At 37.2% G+C, this 25,340-nt stretch overlaps 1 protein-coding gene across 3 annotated transcripts in view; it reads right to left on the reverse strand.

Moving 5' to 3' along the window:
* Positions 1–25,340, reverse strand: part of FOCAD (focadhesin) — a 298,794-nt gene that overhangs the window by 207,831 nt on the left and 65,623 nt on the right. For 2 of the 3 annotated variants that reach the window (XM_018051909.1, XM_018051911.1), the window contains 3 exons: positions 16,815–16,916; positions 9,600–9,804; positions 5,997–6,203 (listed from right to left, as the gene is read on the reverse strand). In XM_018051909.1, coding sequence (XP_017907398.1) covers positions 5,997–6,203; positions 9,600–9,804; positions 16,815–16,916 — 514 coding nt within the window. The remainder of the gene's footprint in view (positions 1–5,996; positions 6,204–9,599; positions 9,805–16,814; positions 16,917–25,340) is intronic. The other variant, XM_018051910.1, reaches the window with a different exon arrangement.

Genomic DNA, 25,340 nt, shown 5'->3' on the forward strand with positions numbered 1-25,340 from the left:
TGTGAATTTTAATAAGGATATTATCTATAAGAAGTTGAAATGCATCAAATATGTTTAAATCTATAAGTTCAGAATACTTTCAGAAATTAGTAAGTAAAGGGAAAGAGTCAAGCCTGTATTCTAACTTTTCTGTATAAACTCTACTACTGGATAACCAAATACTAAGTGGAACCAACTACTTCTTTTAAGAGAAGTATTCCAGCTAACAAATGAAGAAGAAGAGAATTAGATCATCATTTCTTTAATTCCTAAGGAATTAATGGAATTAGGCACCAGCATCAACATCAAAGGCACCATTAGGCACCAATACCAACATCATAAAAAGAAGAGCAACACATATTATGTGCCTCTCAATGAAAGAACACACCATGACCTGTAGTCTTGGAAACAAAAAAATAAAACAAAAATCTGAATCTGATCAGGCCTCTATAGCGAACAACCTATGAACAGGGAAACATGTCAAAGTGCACCAAGAGATTGCAATCAGCAGATTTCAAGATTTACAAAACTCTATAGCTCACATAAGCCAGATTTTTCTTTTTTTAAAAAAAAACATGTAAACAACATACAGATACACATGGAAGTGATAAAACGATAAACAAATGTAAAGAAGGTATCACTATGGAAGTCAGGATAGTCAGGGGAAGAAGGAGGTTATGATTAGGACTGGGCTCCTGGAAAACTTCTAGGGTTGCCAGAAAAGTTCTATTTCGTGATTTTTGATGCTTACAAGGTTGTTTACCTTATACGCAAAAATATATATATAATAATAATAAAATTATTTAAGGGTGCTAGTTTAAAAAGTAGATGTTTGGACCCAACCAGCCCAGCTAATTTAGCATCTCTAGGGGTAGGACCTAGGCATTTGCAGTTTAAATAAAATCTGCCTAGTGATTCTGATGCACTCTAGTCTGAACAATTTGATTGGAATACAAACTTCACAGATCTTGTCTTTTTCACCTAACTGCCATAGCAAAATATTTGCCATAAAAAACTGTCTCCTATTCATATGAATCTATACAAACACAAAGGAACATTATGGGTTTACCTGTTAAGTACATTATATATATGGTTAAGACAGGCAATTCCAAGTAATTTAATTATATAATATTATCTGTATAGTATTTTCTATATATTATTTATCTACAGATACTATTTATCCATATTTTATATATATATTTCATTAGTATAATATATCAATATATTATCTAGTATAGCTATTATCTAATAGGTATAACTATATAAAATTGATATAACATCTGAAAAAGTATGATTATTTTATTATATTAACTACATAATTTGTAACATCTAAGTAAGTTTGCAACCCCATAGGCTGTAGCCCACCTAGCTCCTCTGCCCATGGAATTTTCCAGGCAAGAATACTAGAGTGGGGTGCCATTTCCTACTCCAGGAGATCTTCCCAACCCAGGGACCAAACCCATGCCTCTTCTATCTCCTGCACTGGCAGGTGGATTCTTTACCACTGTGCCACTTGGGATATGGTAATAATGTATAGTAGCATTTAATATGTTTAACAGCATATATTACAATATATTAAATGTTACTATACATTATTACTATATATTACTATATCTAATAGATAATATTATAATGCAATTTTTTAAAGTTACCATTAATATATGACACAAACATATTATATAATATCAAAATTTTTTAAAGTTACCATTAATATATAACACAAACATATCATTATATAATATATATATAAAACCTAGCATCTGCTTCCCTGGTGGCTCAGACAGCAAAGAATCTGTCTGCAATGCAGGAGACTCAGGTTCAACCCCTAGGTCAGGAAGATCCCCTGGAGAAGAGAATGGCTACCCACTCCAGCATTTTTGCCTGGAGAATTCCATGCACAGAGGAGCCTGGCAAGCTATAATCCATGGGATTGCAAAGAGTTAGACATGACTGAGCATCTAACACACACAACACATACACACACACACACACACACACACACACACATAAAACCCAGCATCAGTGAAGTCATGCTAATCACAAAACTGACAAACTGACAAGAGATTTACTTGCGTCTTCCCCGGCTCCCACCTCCCACCAAAGTCTACACTCATGTTCTCTGTTTCCTCACTCCTTTATTCCAGTTTGGTTCCTATTGCCATCAATCTGCTGAAACTGCTTCTTCTGTGAAGAATACATCTCTAGAGGCTGAAGCCTAAGAATACTTTCCAGCCCTTACTTTAAATCCTCTCCCCAGAACACTGTTGACCAATCCTCTTTTTGAAAAATTCCTTCCATTGATTTTCATGTCTGAGACAGACAACACAAGGAGTATCTAAAAAGGGAGGATGATCACCTGTCTCTTCTGCTTATGATACAATCCTCCTAGCTGTACTTTCTCAGACTTCTCTGTATCAATACACTCCAAATAGTCACAGCCCCTAGAATTCCATCCCAAACCCTGTCATGCACTCCATGGTTAAAACTCTCACTCCAAAGTTGATGTTTACAAATGTATACCTTTAGCCTAAGTTTCCATCCTAAGTTCTAAAACCATATATCCATCTATGATACCTACATATCTCAAACCAAGCATGGTGGTGGTGTAGTCGCTAAGTCGTATCCAACTATTGCGACCCCATGGACTGTAGCCTGCCAGTCCATGGGATTCTCCAGGCAAGAATACTGGAGTGGGTTGCCATTTCCTTCTCCAGGGATCTTCCTGACCCAGGAATCAAACCCAGGACTCCTGCACTGTAGACAGACTCTTTACTGAGTGAGCTATGAGGGAAGCCAAAGCGTGTCTAAAACTAAATTTATCATCTTCCCTCCAACATCAGCTGTTTCTAAAGTGACTGCCACCATCCAGTTGCTCAAAACAGAAAGCTGAGACTCCACCAAGGACTTCTCCTTGAGCATATATTCAGCCACAAGGCCCTACTGATTTCATGTCCTATATTTCTCTTTTCCTGTCTTTATTTCCCTAATTAGCCCCTTGCCATGGACTGAGGACCCCCTTCCAAAATATATACAATGAAGCCCTTACTGCCAATTGACTGTATTTGGAGTCAGGAAGTAATTATTAATAGTTAAATGAGGTCATAAGGGTGGGGCCTTAATACAAAAGGATTAGTGTCTTGTAAGAAGAAACAATAGAGACCTCATTCAAGATCCAACCAGTCCATCAGGAGATCAGACCTGGGTGTTTATTGGAAGGACTGATGTTGAAGCTGAAACTCCAATACTTTGGCCACCTCATGCGAAGAGTTGACTCACTGGAAAAGACTCTGATGCTGGGAGGGATTGCACATGAGTTTGGGTGAACTCCGGGAGTTGGTGATGGACAGGGAGGCCTGGCGTGCTGCGATTCATGGGGTCGCAGAGTCAGACATGACTGAGCGACTGAACTGAACAGTCTTGTCCTCTCTCTACTGTGTGAGAACACAGTGAGACAGCATCCTTCTACAAGCCAGCAAAAAAGATAACTTACTAGGAATCAAACTGGCCAGCAGCCTTATCTTGGACTTCCTAGTCTCCTGAACTGCGAGAAATAAATTTCTGTTGCTTAAGGTATCCAATCTGTGATTATTTTATTACGGCAGCCCTAGCAGTCTAAGACATCCACGCTCACTTCCTGCCCTATTCGCGTTCCCTTCCTCCAAACCCTTTCCCACTCTCCCACTAGAATGATCTTACACACACACAGGTGGGAGGGCACCACTTTGCTGAAAGTTCTTCAGTAGCATAACACTGCCTAAAAGATAAGACATAAGCTCGTTTGTGAGGGAGGGAAGAGCCTTTGTGATAGGCTTAGCCTTCTCTCTTACATCTTAATCCTCAGCAACACTCAACACTTTTTTCTGAATGGGCCATGCCTGTGACTTCCTCACATTTCTGTGTTTGGGTACACACTATTCCCACAGCTGGAACACCTTCCCAGCTGCGGTCTGCACCAAGTTCCTCCAATCTGAACTCAGGCCCTACCTCCCTCAAATTATGCTCCCACTGGACTTTAAATATACCCCCACAAAAACATTTACCTTACTGTACTACAATTATTTATTTGCATGTTTCTAAGTCACTTGAGGTCACAGAATGGCCTTTTCATTTATGAACTGACTCTTGATAAACATATGGGTTTGAACTGCATAGGTCCACTTATACATAGATTTTTGTCAACAGATACATAATATAGAACTATACAATCAGAACAACAGTTGAATCAACAGATGCAGAACTCCAGATATGGAGAGCCGACTGTATTTTCCACCTCTCAGAGAGTTGGCACCCCTAATTCCCATATTGTTCAAGGGTCAAATGAATTCGTCCATTGTTTTTCAGTCATTCAGTTGTGTCTGAGTTTTTGTGACCCTATGAACTGTAGCACACCAGTCTTCCCTGTCCTTCACTATCTCCAGAGTCTGCTCAAATTTATGTCCAATGAGTCAGTGATGCCATCCAACCATCTCATCCTCTGTTGTCCCCTTCTCTTCCTGCCCTCAATCTTCCTGTGCATCAAGGTCTTTTCCAATGAGTCAGCTCTTCGCATCACATGGCCAAAGTATTGGAGCTTCAGCATCAGTCCTTCCAATAAATATTCAGGATTGATTTCCTCTAGGATTCACTGGTTTGATCTCCTTGCAGTCCAAGGTACTCTCATGAGTTTTCTCCAACATCACAAAAAGCATCAATTCTTCGGCACTCAGCATTCTTTATAGTCCAACTCTCACATCCATACATGACTACTGGAAAAACCATAGCTTTGACCAGATGGACCTTTGTCGGCAAACTAACGTCTCTGCTTTTTAATATGCTGTCTAGGTTTGTCACAGCTTTTCTTCCAAGAAGCAAGTGTCTTTTAATTTCATGGCTGCAGTCACCATCTGCAGTGATTTTGGAGCCCAAAAAAATAAAGTCTCTCACTCTTTCCATTGCTTCCCCCACTATTTTCCATGAAGAGATGGAACTGGATGCCATGATCTTCGTTTTTGAATGTTGAGTTTTAAGCCAGCTTTTTCACTCTTCTCTCTACCTTCATCAAGAGGCTCTTCCATTCCTCTTTGCTTTCTGTCATAAGGGTAGTGTCTTCTGTATATCTGAGGTTATTGATATTTTTCACAGCACTCTTGATTTCAACTTGTGCTTCATCCAGCCCAGCATTTCTCATGATGTACTCTGCATATAAGTTAAATAAGCAAGGTGACAATATACAACTTTGATGTACTCCTTTCCCAATTTAGAGCCAGTCCATTGTTCCATGTCCATTTCTAACAGCTGCTTCTTGACCTGCATACAGGTTTCTCAGGAGGCAGGTCAGGTGGTCTGGTATTCCCATCTCTTACAGAATTTTCTACAGTTTGCTGTAATCCACATAGTCAAAGGCTTTAGCATAGTCAGTGAAGCAAAAGCAGATATCTTTCTGGAATTCTCTTGCTTTTTCTATGATCCAACAGATGTTGGCATTTTGATGTCTGGTTCCTCTGCCTTTTCTGAATCCAACCTGTACATCTGGAAGTTGTTGGTTCACATATTGTTGAAGCCTCGCTTGGAGTATTTTGAGCATTACATAGGGTGTGGCATATAAGTGTTGAATATTTGTGTCCTACATGAGTAAATGAAAAAACTATCACTGTGGTAGACCCTTAACTGATGCTCCAAACAGTATGTGATGACCCATTTTTATAATAAATGATAATAGCAGCATTATATTACTGGGCTTCCCTGGTGGCTCAGATGATAAAGAATCGGCCTGCTATGTGGGAGACCCAAGTTCAGTCCCTGGTTGGGAAGATCCCCTGGAGAAGGGAATTGCTACTCACTCCAGTTTTCTTGCCTGGAGAATTCCACAGACAGAGGAGCCCAGCAAACTACAGTCCATGTGGTCACAAAAGTATGATCTAATAGCATTAGATAAAAAAACACCTTTGATATGCAATAAAGTAAAAGAGTATACTCACCTTGCTACTAAAAGACCAACGTAAGTGATAACGAATATTAAAACTTCTTACTATCCTTACCTCCTTCAGAAGTTCAACACTATGCTCTAAAAGGTGAATTAAAGATGAGCATTCCCCAGTTATGTTTAAGCTGACTTCACAGACACACAGCAGCTGAAGGGTTATCTGGGTAAGCTGAATTTTCCAGAAAACAGGATAACGCAAAAGGTTTAAGTATACTTCTTCGATAAACAGCATCACTTCTGTTGTCTGTATCAAATCTTTGATCTGAGAAACAATCATTACAGGATATTAAAATAATACACAAACCAAAGGATAATTTAACTTATACAAGAAGCTTACCAATAAGTTACTTTTTCTCTAAACCTATAAAGACTTAAAAGAAATGAAGAAATTTGTGTAACTCAAAGACAGTTAAACCATACAACCCTGCCTTCTCCTACTGTCACTAACTGAAACACAATTTGCTACTGTTTTCGTTAGTGCTGGCTGGCACAAATTCTTCTCATTTATTTTTCTAACTACTCTCAGTGCAGATTTTGAAAGACAAATTACATGAGAATACCACATGTTGAAGTAAATAAATTAAAGTTGGCTTTGAACCTTTCAAATGAACTTGCCTTTATATAATTCCAGCATAGTTACCTGCAAGAAAAGGGTTAGCATGTTATTCTAATGCACCACTAAGCCCTCCATCTGCAAGAAATTTGTTCAGACAACCTTAACTGAGAGCATCATTTCCACACATGGCAGATGAAGTGAAAGACCATATTCAAATAGTAGAGTGTCTTCTCAACTGGCTAATGTATTAGATAGGAAGGACTTGAATGCTCTTGAAAATCCCAGTTCAATTCAAACCCAGCTGTTCTGATCAAAATTCTGGAGTTAGTACTAAGGATATGGTCCTACTCACAGACACACTGGCATTTCCCAGAGATTACAAACAATGAACCATCTGCTTCAATCAGGAGCCTTGTGTCTGTTAAATTCATCAAGAGGAAAGCCTACAGTTGACCAGCTGTACCTTTCACCCAGTCGTTACTACCATAATAACCTAAAAAGACTGTAAGTTATACAAAGAAAAATCAATTTCTAACAAATAAAAATAAAAAAAAACTATTAAAAGATCAAGGGGGAGGAGACAGCAGAAAATACTAAGTTATTAAGAAAATATGTGAACAGTTGAGTAGCCAAATTATTTTACTTCTTTGCAAACATATAAAGGAGTATATTTGCAAAGGCAAGAGGCCACCAAGAATTGAAAGGGATTTAAAACAAAGTAAACTGTAGGCCTCATGCTTATTTGACAACATACTTCCTCAAGTGCATTTTTTCTACATACTTAAAATTTTCTGTAATAAAAAAAATTTTTCAAGACAGTCTCAGTAACTTCACATTAAAAGTTTTCCAATCTTTAACATTACCAAAATTCTTAACAAGGTTACTTTGTAAGTAATGGTTTCTCTTTACGTTGAAATAGACCATGTGCAAAGAATAATACATGAGATGAGAAGTCACAATTAAAAAGAACGCCTGGGACCAAAGTCAGTAGTGAAGTTTAAGGCAGGTAAAAACACAACTCCATAAATACAAAATGAAAAAACAATTGAAGTGAGAAAAAAAAAAAAATAGGAGTTTCACTGGTCAGCATCTCATTGACTATGGATCAACAGTGTGATGGCAATTTCTAAGTAAAAACTTTTAATTTTAAGATTGTTTTGAAATGCTCCATATGGATCAGACCACACCTACAGTACTACATTCAGCTGTAAAAAGAACATTTTATAATAATACATTCTCAACACCAACAGACTATAGAAATTCCTTGCAAAGAACAGTGAAAAGTTGAAACCATTTCATGCAGAAAAGTAAAGAAATTGATGAAGAAAAGAAAGAAGAGAGGAAGGGAGTAAAGGATTAAAAGGAAGAAAAGGAAGGAAGAAATGTTTAAGACAGAATGCAGATAAGCTGTTTTAAAAGCTTATTTTATTTTGTTTTGAGAAGAACAGAGACTAACGGGTAATCTTAGGAAAATGCAGGTCAATTAGAAGTATTTGCTAAAAATATATATATATAAAACGGTTGCCTTGCAAAATAGCATGCTTCCTATCACTGAAATATTTAATTAGTCATGGGATGGTTGTCTCTTAAAGAGTATAATAAATACATATAATTAGTGGGAAAATGAATTACACTACCAAGGTCCCTCCCAGCTCTGTTCTTCATTCCAATAAAGCTGATTTGTTAATAATTAAATGTATTTATGTCACTAGTCCCATTAGTTCCAAATGATGGATCTGGATTTTTCTTCTCACCTACCGTGACTAAATATATTAACAAGCCACAGATCCCCAGGTGGCACTAGTGGTAAAGAACCTGCCTGTCAATTCAGGAAACCTAAGAGACACAGGTTCCATCCCTGGGTCAGGAAAATTTGCTGGAGGAAGGTAAAGCAAGCCACTCCAGTATTCTAGCCTACAGAATCCCATGGACAGAGCAGCCTGGCGGACTATTCTCCATGGGGCCTCAAAGAGGCAGACACGACTGAAGTGACTTAGCATGCATGCACAGATTTCTGAAAATACTTCACAAAACACACTTCTAGAAGTATTTAGGCTTGTTAATATAGGTTGATGACAGTGAAGGCGAACATCTACCAAAGAGCACAGAACAGGGTAACACAAGCATGCTATGGAACAAGTGTATCCCAGGGCTACATGTTCTGCACATACCCTGCCTTATTGGCCACACAAAACAAAAGCAGGAGAATTCACTTAATTAACTTTTCTCTGCCTTGATTACAGGAAAGCCTGATTATGAGTCACGAAAGATTCACTCTAGTCACTCCTTGATAACACAAACGTGAAACAGGTCATCTGTGACCTCAAGTGATCACCTTGAAAAATATTCACAAATGCTCTCCCACTGGCTAAGCAGCATGATACTCAGATCGTAGGCAAACAACAAACTAGATGGTGAGATGGGATAAATGAATTTATATTCAAATTACAACAATCTGGCAACTGAAATATTTTTTAAAAAATCTGTAGTTACAGAGATATGAGCTCAAATTTATCATTCCTCTTAACTCTCTAAGCATTCTATCCATACCTCTATTACACATCTTTGTCCATCTACTTTGAATTATAAGAATACATATACCTGTTTTAGCTCCCTTACTAGACTGTGGTCTTTCCAAGAATAAAATCCATACAGGTCACCACATACGCTATAAGGAAACTTTTGAAAACTGGAATCTAGCCAGCACTCAGATAGTCAAGCCCCCAGGCTGTATGTACCCAGAGAGATGTCTTTTTCCAACTTACACAAAGAGGACTTTTTTTTTTTTAACTTATAACCCTCTCGGTGTCCAACACAAGGGGAAACTCAGTTCAAAATTACTTTCCCTGAGGAGTCCTTTTTAAAGTTTTCATTCCTACTAATGCTAAAATGGATTATGTTTATTTACATTTCTGTGAATTTAGTTAACGTTGTATATATCAGAGTGAAATCTAGGTTTGTTTCCATTATCATCTCCAAAACCCAGAAAGTGTTTCTAGAGCGGTTTGCCATATCACATACGTTCTATTTTCTGTACAACAATAACAATCAATATTTATTAATTCGGGTGTCATATTAATGAAAGAGGAGAAAAGGCCTTACCTGCAAACATGGAACCATGTCACAACACAGTTGTAGTATCTGTTGTTCCAATACTGATGGTTGTTCTTTGTCACATGGGACCCGGGGTTTAAGTAAGACTTTAAGCAGAGTTAATCGGAGCTTAGCATATTCTTGTAACTGGGATGGTTCACAATATAGATACCATAGAAATGGTGCCATAATTTGGATACATGAAACTTCAGACCTGCAAGTAAGTCATGTAATGTAGAAGCCAGTCACTGAATTACACAGAGTAGAAACCAGGTGAGAGTCAAGCATCAACTCAGAGTTCATGACATGTCATAAACTATGATACCACTGAGTGCACCTTTTTATCATGACTCTTCTATTCTTCCACGACCCGCCTAAACTCATGCCAAACCGTTGTTTCTACACTGGGGAGAATGACTTAATACCTGGAGCCCATAAGCCTGATGCTCAGGACCAAGAGGGTCTACTTGTACACTAAAATAGCATCGACATCTCCAGGACCAGTCTTTGGTAAACATCAGAATCATCTGAGAACCTTCTGAGAATTTAGACATCAGGATCCCTTTTTCCAAGAGTATGATACAAGCGTGCAGTTTTGAAAAAGCTCAATAGGTAAGGTCCTAAGTAAAATACAAAACAAAACTCATACAGACATCCAAGAAGACGATCAACAGTAAATATTTACTTGTCAACTTGTCAGCACTTAGGGTGTGCATGTTACTACTCTTGGTGCCTTTAAATTCAATCAATCTTTGCCACAACCCTACAAAATAAAACTATTATTATCACATTATACAGACACAGAAACTGAGGCAGACAGAAGTGCAGTAATTTGCCAAGTCCGCCTAAGTATTTCCCACTCAAAGGAGGAAGACTTTACAAATCTTTCATACCTATTTAGATTATAATACATCCCTATAACTCCAAGTCCAAAGCCACTAAAATGCCAGAATGACCTTTCAGACATAAAAATTTGATCATGTCATTAATCAGCTTGACAGAGTTTATGCTTAAGATAAAGTATTCACAAACTCTTCATAATTTGACCTCTATCTTTCCAATTTCATTTCTTTTTCCTCTCCACTCTCTGCTGAACTAAATTTAGTTCTGATAGTCAGTCAAGTCATCTGGGTTTTCTTCTCACCTGCTGTTACATTCATCTGTAACACTCTCCCCTTTCTCCTTTTCCTGTTCCCTCCTCTGCCTAATTTCTATCATCTTTCAGTTCTCCCCTTTAAAGGACTTCCTGAGGGCCTTCCCTGACACACAGACTTGGTCAAATCCCCATTGTGTGCTTGCACAGCATAATGACTTTATTGTCATTATTTATTTATATCTCCATCCCCTGCTAGACTATCAGTCAATAAGGGCATGAATCATGGGTTTCTGTTTAATGCTGTATTACCAATAAGCATGCACACTAGGCCCTCAGAGATGCTCAATCATTAAATTAATTGATTCATTTACACTGTCACAGAGTAGTTTTATAATTACCATGCATTGATTAAATATCATGATTTTAATATTTTTCATATTTATTATAAGCAAGTTTTTATTAGATAAGATACAAAGATGAAACAGGCATTATCTATCCTTAAGAAGCATGTAGTCTAACAGGGACCATCAGCTCTATTCCTGGACTAGAGAATACAAAGTAAAAAAGGTGCTAAAAGAAAGGTATAAGGTGTAATACTTAACGGAGGAAATGGTATGTAAATCATGGCTGATGACATTAATTTTATAATGCTATACATTCCACAGCTATGTGATTTCATAACACCATTAACATTAGTAAAAATTTAAAAGTTACCAAATTGTTAAGATGTAACCTATTCATTCATTCATTTATTCCCTTCAAAAAATTTGCTGAGCTCCTACAGATATCTTCACTCTTCTATCTGCTAGAAACAAAATTAAACACATGCTCTGACAGAGCTGATAATCTGGAGGAAGTTGGTTTTTTTTTTCTCCTCATCAGCACCAATACTTACACAATCTATAAAAAAAAACCAAAAGGATTTGTGAGTTCATAATTATTAATGAAACATTAATAATTGTCTTTATCGCAATACCTACTATAGGAAACTAAAAAACTTTCATAGATCAAGCAAGTAGATGATGTATATATGGATTAGACTATGGAACAGAAAAGAGACTTAAAAAACATTGTTCCCCCATCTCTCTCCAATAATATACTCCCCAAAGAATAAATACCAGCCAGTTGGTAAACAATAGTTAGAACTGGACATGGAACAACAGACTGGTTCCAAATAGGAAAAGGAGTACGTCAAGGCTATATATTGTCACCCTGCTTATTTAACTTATATGCAGAGTACATCATGAGAAACGCTGGACTGGAAGAAGCACAAGCTGGAATCAAGATTGCCAGGAAAAATATCAATAACCTCAGATATGCAGATGTTACCACCCTTATGGAAGAAAGTGAAGAAAAACTAAAGAGCCTCTTGATGAAAGTGAAAGTGGAGAGTGAAAAAGTTGGCTTAAAGCTCAACATTCAGAAAACTAAGAGCATGGCATACAGCCCCATCATTTCATGGGAAATAGATGGGGAAACAGTGGAAACAGTGGCTGACTAATTTTTGGAGCTCCAAAATCACTGCAGATGGTGATTGCAGCCATGAAATTAAAAGACACTTACTCCTTGGAAGAAAAGTTATGACCAACCTAGACAGCATATTAAAAAGCAGAGACATTACTTTGCCAACAAAGGTCCATCTTTAAGGCTATGGTTTTTCCAGTAGTCATGTATGGATGTGAGAGGTGGACTATAAAGAAAGCTGAGTGCCGAAGAATTGATGCTTTTGAACTGTGGTGTTGGAGAAGACTCTTGAGAGTCCCTTGCACTACAAGGAGATCCAACCAGTCCATCCTAAAGGAAATCAGTCCCGAGTGTTCACTGGAAGGAACTGAAACTCCAATACTTTGGCCACCTGATGAGAAGAGCTATCTCATTGGAAAAGACCCTGATGCAGAGAAAGATTGAAGGCATGAGGAGAAGGGCATAACAGAGGATGAGACGGTTGGATGGCATCACTGACTCAATGGTCATGAGTTTGAGTAAACTCTGGGAGTTGGTGATGGACAGGGAGGCCTGGCGTGCTGTAGTCCATGGGGTCACAAAGAGTTGCACACGACTGAACTGGACTGAACTGAGGTGTTAAGAACATCCATAAAGAGCTTATTAGTTTTCTCCTACTTTGAGGTGCTAAAGGTGAAATGGAAGGTTCATGCAAAGAAAAGCATTTCCAAGGTGTTATTATTTGACACTAAAAGCATAATGTTGAGCTTTCCTAGGAAATATACTAAATCTAAAATCTCTATGCTTAATCTGTTCTGATCTAGATATTGCATTTCCTATGTGACCAACCTAGACAGCATGTTAAAAAGCAGAGACATTACTTTGCCGACTAAGGTCCGTCTAGTCAAGGCTATGGTTTTTCCAGTGGTCATGCATGGATGTGAGAGTTGGACTGTGAAGAAAGCTGAGTGCCAAAGAATTGATGCTTTTGAACTGTGGTGTTGGAGAAGACTCTTGAGAGTCCGTTGGACTGCAAGGAGATCCAACCAATCCATTCTAAAGGAGATCAGTCCTGGGTGTTCTTTTGGAAGGACTGATGCTAAAGCTGAAACTCCAGTACTTTGGCCACCTCATGCGAAGAGTTGACTCATTGGAAAAGACTCTGATGCTGGGAGGGATTAGGGGCAGGAGGAGAAGGGGACAACAGAGGGTGAGATGGCTGGATGGCATCACCGACTCGATGGACATGAATTTGAGTGAACTCCAGGAGTTGGTGATGGTCAGGGAGGCCTGCCGTGCTGTGATTCATGGGGTAGCAAAGAGTCGGACACCACTGAGTGACTGAACTGAACTGAACTGATGTGCTATCTGATGATTTACTGTCAATGCTGTAGAGTATGAAATCAACTGGTCTTAAGGAGAAAAGGAAAATAAAACAGATAACCTGAAATCCCAAAGTGACTAAGTGTGTTTAAAAATGTAACCTATTGTGCATGTTTACAAACAAGGCTTTCACATGTATGTTCAACAAGGAGGGAGAAATAGTGGGAAAAGACTTGGAATAAGAGTCAAAGACTGAGGCTTAGGGCCCAACTCTGCCAACTGACTAGCCACGTGACCTTGAGCAAATCATTTAGTGTTGCTCTCCTTAGTTCCCTCTCTGAAAAACTATGTGTTAGCCTAGTTAATCTTGAAAAAGCCACGCTTAAACTCCATGTGTGTTAGTTGCTCAGTCATGTCCGACTCTTTGCAACCCCATGGACTATAGCTCGCCAGATTCCTCTGTCCATGGGATTCTCCAGGCAAGAATCCTGGAGTGGGTTGCCATTTCCTTCTCCAAAACACCATGACATCATTGTCAATTTACCCAATTCTTAGTTCTATAGAGATGAAGTCTTGACATCAGAGGCCTTCTACAAATGAGTACAAAATTTAACTAGAGAATCACATCCCCAAAAATCTAGCATGAAGATATACTGCTATTTCAGGACATCTACATTCTATTAAAAATGAAACCAAACAGCTATTCTAACCAACAATTCCTAAGACAGAAAGGTCTAGGATACTAGCTATCATCACAATATTTTGCCTCCCTTCTGTAGTTGTGAATCACCATTTATATTCTTACTAAATTACCAAATTTCCTTATCTTCTAAATGTAAAAGCTACTAATCTAACTCACTCTAAAATTAAGTCTCAGGAAACTAACTGTCTGCTGAAAATGCAACCAGAATTATCAATTTCATCTTGCAAAAAATAGTCTCATGGTGCAAAAGTAGAAATGAGACAACTGAAATTCTTTGCAAAGAAATATAAAATTATTTAGAACTTCTAAAAAGCTCTAGATAGCATACTCTAACACCTCAGAATTCAAATGAAAGGATTAAGTCAATAAAAGCTTATCAGTAAATAAATCAAAATCAATAAATAATCTTTTCTCCTTATGAACATCTGGACATTATCATTAGAAGAACTACTTCCAAATTCCAAAATAATACTCCTTTGAAATGAAAACAACTAAAATGTAATTTAATTATTTGCTAACTGAAGCATGAGACAAGTGAGATATTTGTAAGGATTACCCTAAAAAGAAGCTTAATAACAGATTTGGCACGTAAGCAGCACGTCTTTTATAAAATATCCCAATCTATTTAAGAAGAGAAATTTCATTAAACAACTGTTTAGAAATTTGTTTATTTTGCTTTCTAATATGGATGAACAAAGACATTTTTAGTAAATATTAACATCTGATCTTTGAAAATGCAGTCATGGGTGAGGGAAGAGAAGATGATAATGTTTATTTTAAGATATTTATTCAATTGTTACAGAGATTTTTCTCACTGGCAGATTCCAAGGTTCTCTACATCTCTTTAAAGCTTCTTCTGACAGTATATCCTGCCTGAAAATTCTATCTAAAATTGAAGTTAAAGACTCCAAAATGGAATTCTAATAAATTGTATCTATAGGACATTCTAAGACCTTCAAGAACAAGAACATTTGAATATAGCTAGTGTGGGAAATGTAGCTCAAGCATTGGACTACATGGTCAATGGTACTATCCTGTCATGACCTTGTATAGGAGTACTAAGTAAGCTGTTAGATATTATATTTTAGGAGCCACTTTATAACCCACTGCCTGGGCCCCACCAATCTGTGAGGCTCCTGTGTATACATATATACTTTGAACATTTGTAAGCACCTAAACTGTGCCAGGCATTGTTAACATAAAGAATACTAAGACACAGTTCCTGCCCTCAAGAAAGTCTCGGTTAATGGAGGATACTAATTATAAGACAATGTAATAAATATAATGATGTCAGAAATCACAACTAAAGTTATTAATTTAGCTTGTGGTAAGTAAACACTTCCTGAGAGAGACAATACCTAAAAAGAGATTTAAAATAGAGAAAGTAATCAAGAAAGGGCTAGTTAGACAAAGGATGTGATGAGATTCAAGACAGTAAAGTAGAAATTAATAAGCAAAAGAAGAGGCAAGGGAATAGCACTTCTTGCTGTGTGGAACCAAAGCGAGTCAGTGTATTGCTGAATAAGTAATTCATAAATTATGAGATAAAGAAAGGAGAAAATAAAATTGGTGAAACAGATCATACACAGAGCCTAGTATATGACATAACAGATCTCATCCTGTAGCCCAGGGATTTTCCAACTAGTCCAGAGACCAAACTATTGTTTTCCACTAGAAAGCTGCTGTGAGATATCAACACATTATTTTAAAAAAAAAGAAAAGAAAAGAAAACAGTGTGTAAAAACAGAGCTGGGATTTCCCTGGCTGTCCAGTGGTTAAGACCCCACTTTCCAATGCAGGAGATATGTGTTCAATCCTGGTCAGAGTGCTAAGATCCCACATACCTTATGGCCAAAAACCCAAAACATAAAACAGAAGCAGTATTGTTACAAACTCAATAAAGACTTTAAAAACGGTCCACATCAAATTAAAAAACAAAACTTTAAAAAAAAAAAAAAAAAAGCTGAAGCAGTGTGAGGGTGTTTCGATGTTTAGCCTCTACATTCCAAGTCCAGTTTGAAAATCACAGTGATGGTGACCTAAGCTAGGGAGTGATACAAAGATCTGCTCTCCCGATATGTCACCCTGATGGATGGCTTAGAGAATGGCCTTGAGCAGGATGAGACGGAAGGCAGAGATGCCAGTTAAGAACAGGTGGCAAGAGTCACAGCAAGAGATGCCCACCTGAGCTAATGCCATGGTAACAGAATGGGAGAAAGCTTTGAGGACCACCAGAAGGCAGAAGGCCTTGGTGAAGCTAAACTAGCTGCACATATGGTGGTCATCTGGTCCCAGTTGGCAATACTGCTTAATACCAACTGGCACTGGTTTCTAATAGAGAGATTAACTCACTAATCAATTTCCAGCAGGAAGACCTGTCATCCATATGTACTATGTAGTAGCTTACTGAATATTTCCAATCAACCTTCCCAACTATCCAATGCTTAGCTTCTTCAACAGCAGCTATTCTCATGGTCAATATTTCAACAATCAATAAAACTGGTAGGATTTTTTTTCTCCTAAAAAGAAAACAGAAAACTATATCCTGCTCTAAGACATTTCTGCAGGAGAAAACATGACAATCAAAGCAGCTTAAAAGAAAAACTCTAAGATTAGCATATACTATTCCATCTCCCTAAGTTATTTTATTTTATATTACCTTTCAAGGCATTGCTGGAAAAAAGCTGTCAGCTGCTGCAAAATGACTGGCCAGCAATCGGGTCTGTGCTCAAGAACAGTGATCAAAGGCTGAGGATGGTTTCTGAAAAACACACAAAGTCACACTGGAAGCTGTCATTTCAGGATATACATTTTTAATATCCAAATATAACATGAGAAAGAGCCACTGCCATCTAGAAACTTTTTTTCCAGGATTCATAATTGTCACAGAATCCTCATTTGCTGCATTTGTTGCAGAGTTGGCTCATTAGAACTATTTTTTTTTTTTAATCTGTTTTCCAGAAACAAGAACCTGAGTCTTAAGAGACCCAAATTTGACAGCAGTCTCTGTTATCTAATAGCTCTATGACTTTGGCCAAGCTCCTCAATCCAGTAGCTCTCTCATTATCCACTCCCTTGATTCCCTCATTCTTGGAAATCTCTTCCTGCTGATGAATCTCTTTCCAGACCTGAAAGATTTCATCTCCTCTAACACTGTCCCAACCTATAAGCACCATCTCTCTGTCTCTATGGACCTTCACTGGTGGCTCAGCAGTAAATAATACACCTGTAAAGCAGGAAACGTGGGCTTGATCCCCGGTCAGAAAGATCCCCTGGTAAAGGGGATGGCAACCCACTCCAGTATTCTTGCCTGGGAAATTCCATGGACAGAGAAGCCTGGCAGGCTACAGTCCATGCGATCGCAAAGAGTCCGACACAAATGAGCAATTAAATGACAACTCTGTCTCTGTTTCCATTTACCCCCTTTCTTCTCAATATATAGCTCTGTGTTCCCCTAATATACTTTAGGTAAAGAAAAAGAAAATATTTCTCCCATCTCAAATAACAAACTCTGCAAATTATAAATTCTGAAAATTTCTGTTGAACAAGGACAAATCTTTTTATCTGGGCTCCATCAATCAAGATACCAAAAAGACTATATAAAAGATCTGAAATGTGAAGGATTCTCAAATAATGGGGTTAAAAAAAGAAAAGGAAAAAAGACAAACAAATTATTCTAAGTAGTACAAAAAAGTCTACTGGAAATTGTAAATTCATTAGCTCTTTAAACTATGAAGTACTACACAAAGAATTTTCAGTTATTAGTGATGTGGCTTTTCCTCCAAGAAAAACATTTTTAATTAAAAATGCTACTTATTTTTTTAATGAAGTATAGCTGACTTACAATATTGTGTTAGTTTCAGGTATACAAAAAATGATTCAGTTATACCTAGATACATACATACAAATTCTTTTTTTATTCTTTTCTATTATAGGTTATTATAAGATATTGAACATAGTTCCCTGTGCTATTCAGTAAATCCTATTGTTTATCTATTTTATATATAGTAATATGCATCTATTAATCCCATACTCCCAATTTATCCCTCCCTTATCCTTTATTTGTCAACCACAGTTTGTTTTCTATGTCTGTGAGAATATTTTTGTTTTGTAAATAAGTTCATTTGTACTATTTTTTAGATTTCACATATAAGTGATACCATATAATATGTGTCTTTCTGACTTCATTTATACAATAATCTCTAGGTTGATCAATGTTGCTGCAAATGGTATTATTTCATTCTTTTTTTATTCTGTTTTTAACTTTTTATCTTACATTGCAGAATAGTTTATTAAGAATATTTTGGTAGTTTCAGGTATACAGCAAAGTGATTCAGTTATATATACACATGTGTCTATTTTCTCAAATTTTTAAAAAAAATTTAAAATGCTATTTGAAAAAAATTCACACTATATAGATGCATCTATCTTTTTTACATAAAAAGAATTATATACATAATTTTAATTCAATAATACAGCACTAACAATGTTTATAAAAAAAGAAAGAAAAAGATCAGACTATCAGTCACACTCAAATGATTTTTTAAAACTGCCTTCTTGGTGGTTCTCAAAACGTGATCGCCTTCCCAGCAATATCAGCATCACCTGGGAACTTGTTAGAAATGAAAATAAATTCTCAGGCCTCAGCCAGACCTAATAAATAGCTCTCCAGACAATTCTGATGCACTGCTATAAAGCAGTGGTACTCAGCCCGGTTGTGAGTTAGATTCATCTGTGGAGCTCTTTTTAAAATATGAGTGCCCAGGCTTCAATTATACTGGGGTTGCTAGGAGTGGAGCCCATACACTAGTAATTTTTAAAAATTCTTCTAGCAATTTTGATGTGTTGCCAGAGTTGAAAATTGGTACAAGTTAAAAACCACATAAGAGGGAGGTTTGTAGTTGGGAAGTTTTTCTGATTTTTTTTTTTTCTCTCTCTTAAACAGAAAATTATGGCAGATATGCCACACTGAAACACTCATGTTAAACACGTCTCTGACACTACTACACAGTTTCTGGGTATTATAACACCATCTCTCTATTCTCTCGTCAACCTCACCTAATCTATCAGCCACTAACTTCAAATGCTGGCAAGCTCCTGTTTGTTAAAGCACAGGCTCTTTCTGAGTGAACAGATTACTGCCATTGCTAAAGGACTGCTCCAAGCAACTCTTTATGCCAAAACTTAAAAATCCTATCAAAATCCCATTTCCAAATTCCAAACTCCTTGGCAGTTAATCCTATCTAGAATCTCCTTCTACCCTAGTTGTTACAGATATTAAGAAAATAAAAGCTACAATCCTAAAAGCCTCTCAGGTATGTCACATCATCTGAACTTCTTAGATTACGAATTCAGCAGGTCATGGTCAAGCAAACATGAATAAAAAGGAAAGAACAGCGACTGTAATTAATTTTAGCTACGGGTTTTCCTTCTGACAAGCACCATACTGAAATGAAGAGCATCAGATATGACCACCCACTAGTCCTCCAGCTAATGGTGGCATTTATGACTATTTAAGAAGAAAATCCAACAAGATACTATAGTTTCTGTGTGATCATAAAACACTTAAGTGCTTTTCAATACTGTTCCCTTATGTCACCTCTTACCTCTTCCCACTTCTCACGTTTCCTCCTCCAAAAAACTGTTAAGAATCTACCTCCTTTTCAGAGACTCACAGACTTAGACAAAAACTTACGGTTGCTGGGTGGAAGGAAGTGGGGAAGGGATAGTCAGGGAGTTTGGGATGGACATGTACACACTCCTGCATTTAAAATGCATAATCAACATGTGGGTACAGCACACAGACCTCTGCTCAATGTTATGTGGGAACCTGGACGGGAGGGGAGTTAGGAGTAAAATGGATACGTAGGCATGGCTGAGTCCCTTTGCTGTTCACCTGAAATCATCACAACATTGTTTGTTACCTGACTATACCCCAACAAAATAAAAAGATTCAAAAAAATTTTTTTTAACCTATCTCTTTTAAAAACTATAAAGAATGTGTCTCCTTTTAAAAACAGTTTTGTCCAAATTAAATCATATCAACAGAAGTAAAAATCAGTAATTTAAATTAGATTAGAAATGATGCATATATCAGCAAACAACTCTATCATACTTTATTAATAGCTTCTACTTTATTGGAATTGTGGGACCCATTGTAACTTTGTTGTATGACTAACTTTGTTGGAGGCTCGTTCTGCTAGCTTTTGGGTTCAGCAAATTCTATTCAATATCTCAGGCTTAAACTCTAAAGACAAGATTATGTAGAATAGAGAATAGGGATTATCCAAATTAATTACTGACTGTGTTGCTGTTTAGTCACTAAGTCGTGTCTAACTCTTTTGCAACCCCATGGACTGTAGTTTGCCAGGCTCCTCAGTCCATGAGAGTTCCCAGACAAGAATACTGGAGTGAGTTGACATTTCCTCCTTCAGGGGATCTTCCCAGCTCAGGGATCAAACCCCCATCTCATGCATTGGCAGGCAGATTCTGTACCACTGAGCCACCAGGGAAGCCGAATTACTGACTTAGACATCTGGAAAATTAATTTTTCCAGATAATTAATTATGTCAGATCCAAATGAAAATCTGTAGGAATAATATACAACATTGATTCCAAGAAATTAAAAACCTTGACAGATGAAAGGAAGTCCAAATTAAGAACACTGAATATTACTGCTGATTAACATTGATTACCATTATACTATTTCAACTTGGTACAACTAAGCTAAAATCAATTATAATTGCCAAAATTCTGTTTTAATACTTTGAATATAATGAAGAAAACAGCTAAGTTTTCCCTTGTGAATCTCTACAATGGCACGTGAATGCACCTATAAAATAATACATAAAGCTTTATGGTTTATAGAATGGACATAGTTTTTAATTCTATCTACTTTATTGTGCAGTTGCCATATATAAAGTTTTCTCAGTCTGGCTCTACTGACATTTGGGGTCAGATTACTCTTTGGCATAGGGGTTGTTCAATACACCATGGGATATTCAGCGGCATTTTTGGCTTCTACCCACTAGATGCTAATAGCATTCAGTCTAGTTACAGGACAATCAAAAATGTCTCTAGACATTACCAATTGTCCCCTGGGGCCACAATTGCCCCTGGTTAAGAACCACTGAACTAGGCAAAATGGCAAGCACTGTGCAAAGGACAAAACTAACTCAAACATGGTACTGCTGCTGCTGCTGCTAAGTCGCTTCAGTCATGTCCGACTCTGTGCGACCCCAGAGACGGCAGCCCACCAGGCTCCCCCATCCCTGGGATTCTCCAGGCAAGAACACTGGAGTGGGTTGCCATTTCCTTCTCCAATGCATGAAAGTGAAAAGTGAAGTTGCTCAGTCGTGTCCGACTCTTAGTGACCTCATGGACTGCAGCCCACCAGGCTCCTCCATCCACGGGATTTTCCAGGCAAGAGTACTGGAGTGGGGTGCCACTGCCTTCTCCAAAACATGGTACTAGCCCTGAGCTATTCAAAAAGACAATGATTCCACCATTGTCCTTCTTTACCAAGCCAAAAGCAATCAATCAATCATGTCCAAAATTTGAAGTTTCTTATGGAAATATAGTCATCCAATAATAACATTAGGTGCACAAAGGTAACAGTACAGTAGAAAATAGAAGACTTAAAATGGAAAGTAAATATACCATTATTCCTTGCAAAAAACAAAAGCATGTTCCAAAATAAACAAACAGAATTAAATATTATGCATGATAATCTGGGTATGATAGAAAATAGTGTTAATTTCCTATTTAAAATACTATAATTAGCACGTTTAAAATGTCCTAAGGCTAAGTATAGTTCACTTTTCATATAGTCAAGGAATGATTCTTAAATTTATAGATTATTCAAGATTTTTCTTTCCTTTCTTCTCACTGCTTATTAGCCATTCTACTTCTTCCAAGAACCTCTGAGAAAGGCCAAGGTAAATCTACAATTCAAACTTTACTCATCATTAGAAGCACTGTTGAGGAATAAAAAAATGTGATACAAAAGAACATCAAAACAAAACCTGGGTTATGCCTTAAAATGCCAATTATCCCCCAAGCTAGTAGTCAAGTCATAAAGAGTAAGTTGGCTACAACACTTTATTCAAAATGGTAGATAGGTTGAACATACAATCAACCTGATCACTTGTAAAGCTAACACTGGCAGACAATAAGCTCTATACAATTTTGAAAAGCAAACACAAATGCGGGGCACCAAAGTCATTATTCACATAAGCAGTGCCTACATAGCATCATCCGAATCATTTACTGTTATGCTGCCTCATCCACGTCTCAGAAACAAAAACTAGAAATGGAGAAGTGATGTGAAATAGTGGAGGGAAAACACTGAATTAAAGGAAAGAATCAAGCATTCCAAATTCACCTTCTGTCTCTGCAACACACTGTGTGATCTCAAGCAAGAGAATTAACCTCTCTTGATTGGGTAAGAGTTTCTTCAGCTGTAAAATGAGGAAACCAGACTAAGCACCTTCCAGGGCTAAAGTTCTATAACCCAAGTCACCCATTAAAGCCCTAACCTTTGAACTGCTCAAGATCAGAGGTGGAACCAAAGCCTGTAAAGGCAGAAAGCAATAAAGATGACTCTCAACTATTAATAATTCTATGCCAAGTTTAAACAGCCCTAAGGCCAACATCTAATAAAACCTAAGGCCTCAAAACAGTGGTCTCCTATTTTTATCTCAAATAAATAAATCACCCTGTATTTTTCATTTCAGAAATGCAGTACTGTATCCAGAATAAGCCCACAGAAAATTTCAAATCAGAATTTCCTAACTCTTAAGACATCCATCCAATAGGTTCTGCTTTCTTCTTAAAAGAGAATAACATTGTTTGTAAAGATTGAAGTCGATATAAAACCGGCAACCAGGTCACCCTTCATTGGCCTCTGGTGCCTCTAATTTCTCCTTCATTCTGTGGTTTATAACATTTCTGTTGTTTTCCTGCCACAGATGAGCCAATTTGCTGTATGTTCTTTGGCACTTGCCCATTTCATAATTTGTAAATGTTTTAATTGTCATTTTAAGTAAAGCATTTAACACAGTACCTAACACAAAGAATACTTTGTAAAAGTGGTTCTATTATGATTATCATGCAGATAAATTTGATTCTTAAATAGAGCATAAGCAGCTTGAAAGCTGGGTCTCTATCTTCTTACTTTTATGCTTCCCTTTCAGTGCCTAATGCACATTTTAAATAAATGCAACAAACACACACTTTTCCCAAAGCACCTTTTGAAACTCTCCGAGTGGATCATGAAAAACCAACATCACAACCCCTCTAAGTACACTGTTTCAAAGTTAACAACGTTCAGAGGAAAAAAAAAAAAGCACAGAAGAAGCAGGCAGAGTTCCTACCTAATACTTCAGGACACCCTACCCTTTAATAACATTGTCAACAGCACAGAGCAGTGCATGCGTCTTAACAGACTGGAGTGCGGGAAGGAAGAAATGAAAAATTCGTGGTTCCACCAGACTAGCACAGAGACAGCGATAAAATAAGGTATGTAACTAGATTCTCCTTTCCAAGTACAAATGCATCAATCTTAATAGCAAAGAAGGAGTTAAAAAAAGAGTAGTCTTGCGGTAGGCAAATCAAAAAGCAAAAGTTATTTGTAACCTTTAGGTCACCTCAACCTTTCTGCTACATCTCTAAGTGTAGGAAAGCTATGATTTGATTTATATCACAAAGTCAGCGATAGACACAGATTGCCTTTTCTGTGTGAGGAAACAATGCCTGCAGTCACCATGCATTTTCATGTATGCAGCTGTGACCCCGGCGCTTTCAGAAGCATAGCATAGCACTTACTACATCAAATATGCATTTTAAAAGCATTTCTCTACCTGCTCTGAATTTTGATTTGAAAATGTTGGTTAGAAGCCAAAGTAGGGTTAAAAAAAGAGAAAAAAAAATAAAGCTCTGCAGATTTTAAGATAAAAATGAATAAAGGTTGATTCCACAATAAATATTACTATAAAAAAAGAAAAATTAAATGATAATAGTGAATCCTTATCTATCCTATGGAGTCTTAAGACAAATGCATTTCATCCACGCCAGAAAAAGAAGACTTGGAACAAAAAAAGTTTAATTTTGACATTTTTTATTAATTTCCTTTTTTCTTTGGGTCTATAACGCAGATAGGGAGAAGATAAGATTTCTTCGAAAAGAGACTTCATATTACAATGGTTCTGCCCTCATAGTGAACCTTTCCCACGACTCCTATTTTGAGAGGCAGGGTTTTAACACAAAGATGTCTGCCAATGTCAGAAGGCTAGAACTATTTTAGGTACTAGTTGGTGGCTAGGGGAAACATACAGACACACAGGGGTTCAAAACATCTATTATTAAGTTACATCCTTGATTGGGAAAGAAAAGAAACTAGAGATAAGATAAAAAGGCTAATAAGGTAAAAATCAAGATATCTTGTGCTCTTAAAGACACTTACCAGCAAGTCACCAAACCAATTTTTAAACTAAGCATGTGCACTTAGCAGAATTTATAAAATATTTCCTGGTGGCAACCGCTAACTGGAAGATAGTGTATGTACAAATTATTCTTTAGGTCTGATTTTTAAACACCAAGTGTAAACCCCAGGTGACTGGAACCATGAACTGTGAACAAAGACTCCCCTGGGTGGGAAAGTTGAGGGAAAAGAAGAAGTGAAAACGGAAGCAAAACATGCAATTTGACACTAAGAATCAAGTCATATATGATGTCCACATCTATAGCTTATCTGTATCTCCACTGCCATTAGTAAATCTGAAAGGAGCGGTAGAGTTGGGAAATTACCATTTTGAAATTATCTCAGTGAAAATTAATAGGGAGGGGGGAGCTGTGAGTTTAATGAGGAACACGATATATTTTGGTCTCATAGCATCTTCTCCACAGACTGCTTATTAGGTACAAGAAGAAGATGGTAACTACACAGTAGAGAAACCAGATATTACCTTGATAGGGTAATGAAAATTAAAATCACCAATGAAAGGCAAGATGGACATCAGTGTCTCCAGACAAGATGTCCTGAGAAAGGCACAGCAACACTTTAACAGTATTCAAAAATGTCAATGTCATAAAAGATAAAGGATGAGATAATTCCAAGTTTTAAAAGACTAAAAAGATATGACAGTTAAAGGCAACATCTGATCCTAAACTGGAGCCCGTACACTAA

Source organism: Capra hircus, chromosome 8 (assembly GCF_001704415.2).
Source record: "Capra hircus breed San Clemente chromosome 8, ASM170441v1, whole genome shotgun sequence".
Lineage (NCBI taxonomy): Eukaryota > Metazoa > Chordata > Mammalia > Artiodactyla > Bovidae > Capra > Capra hircus.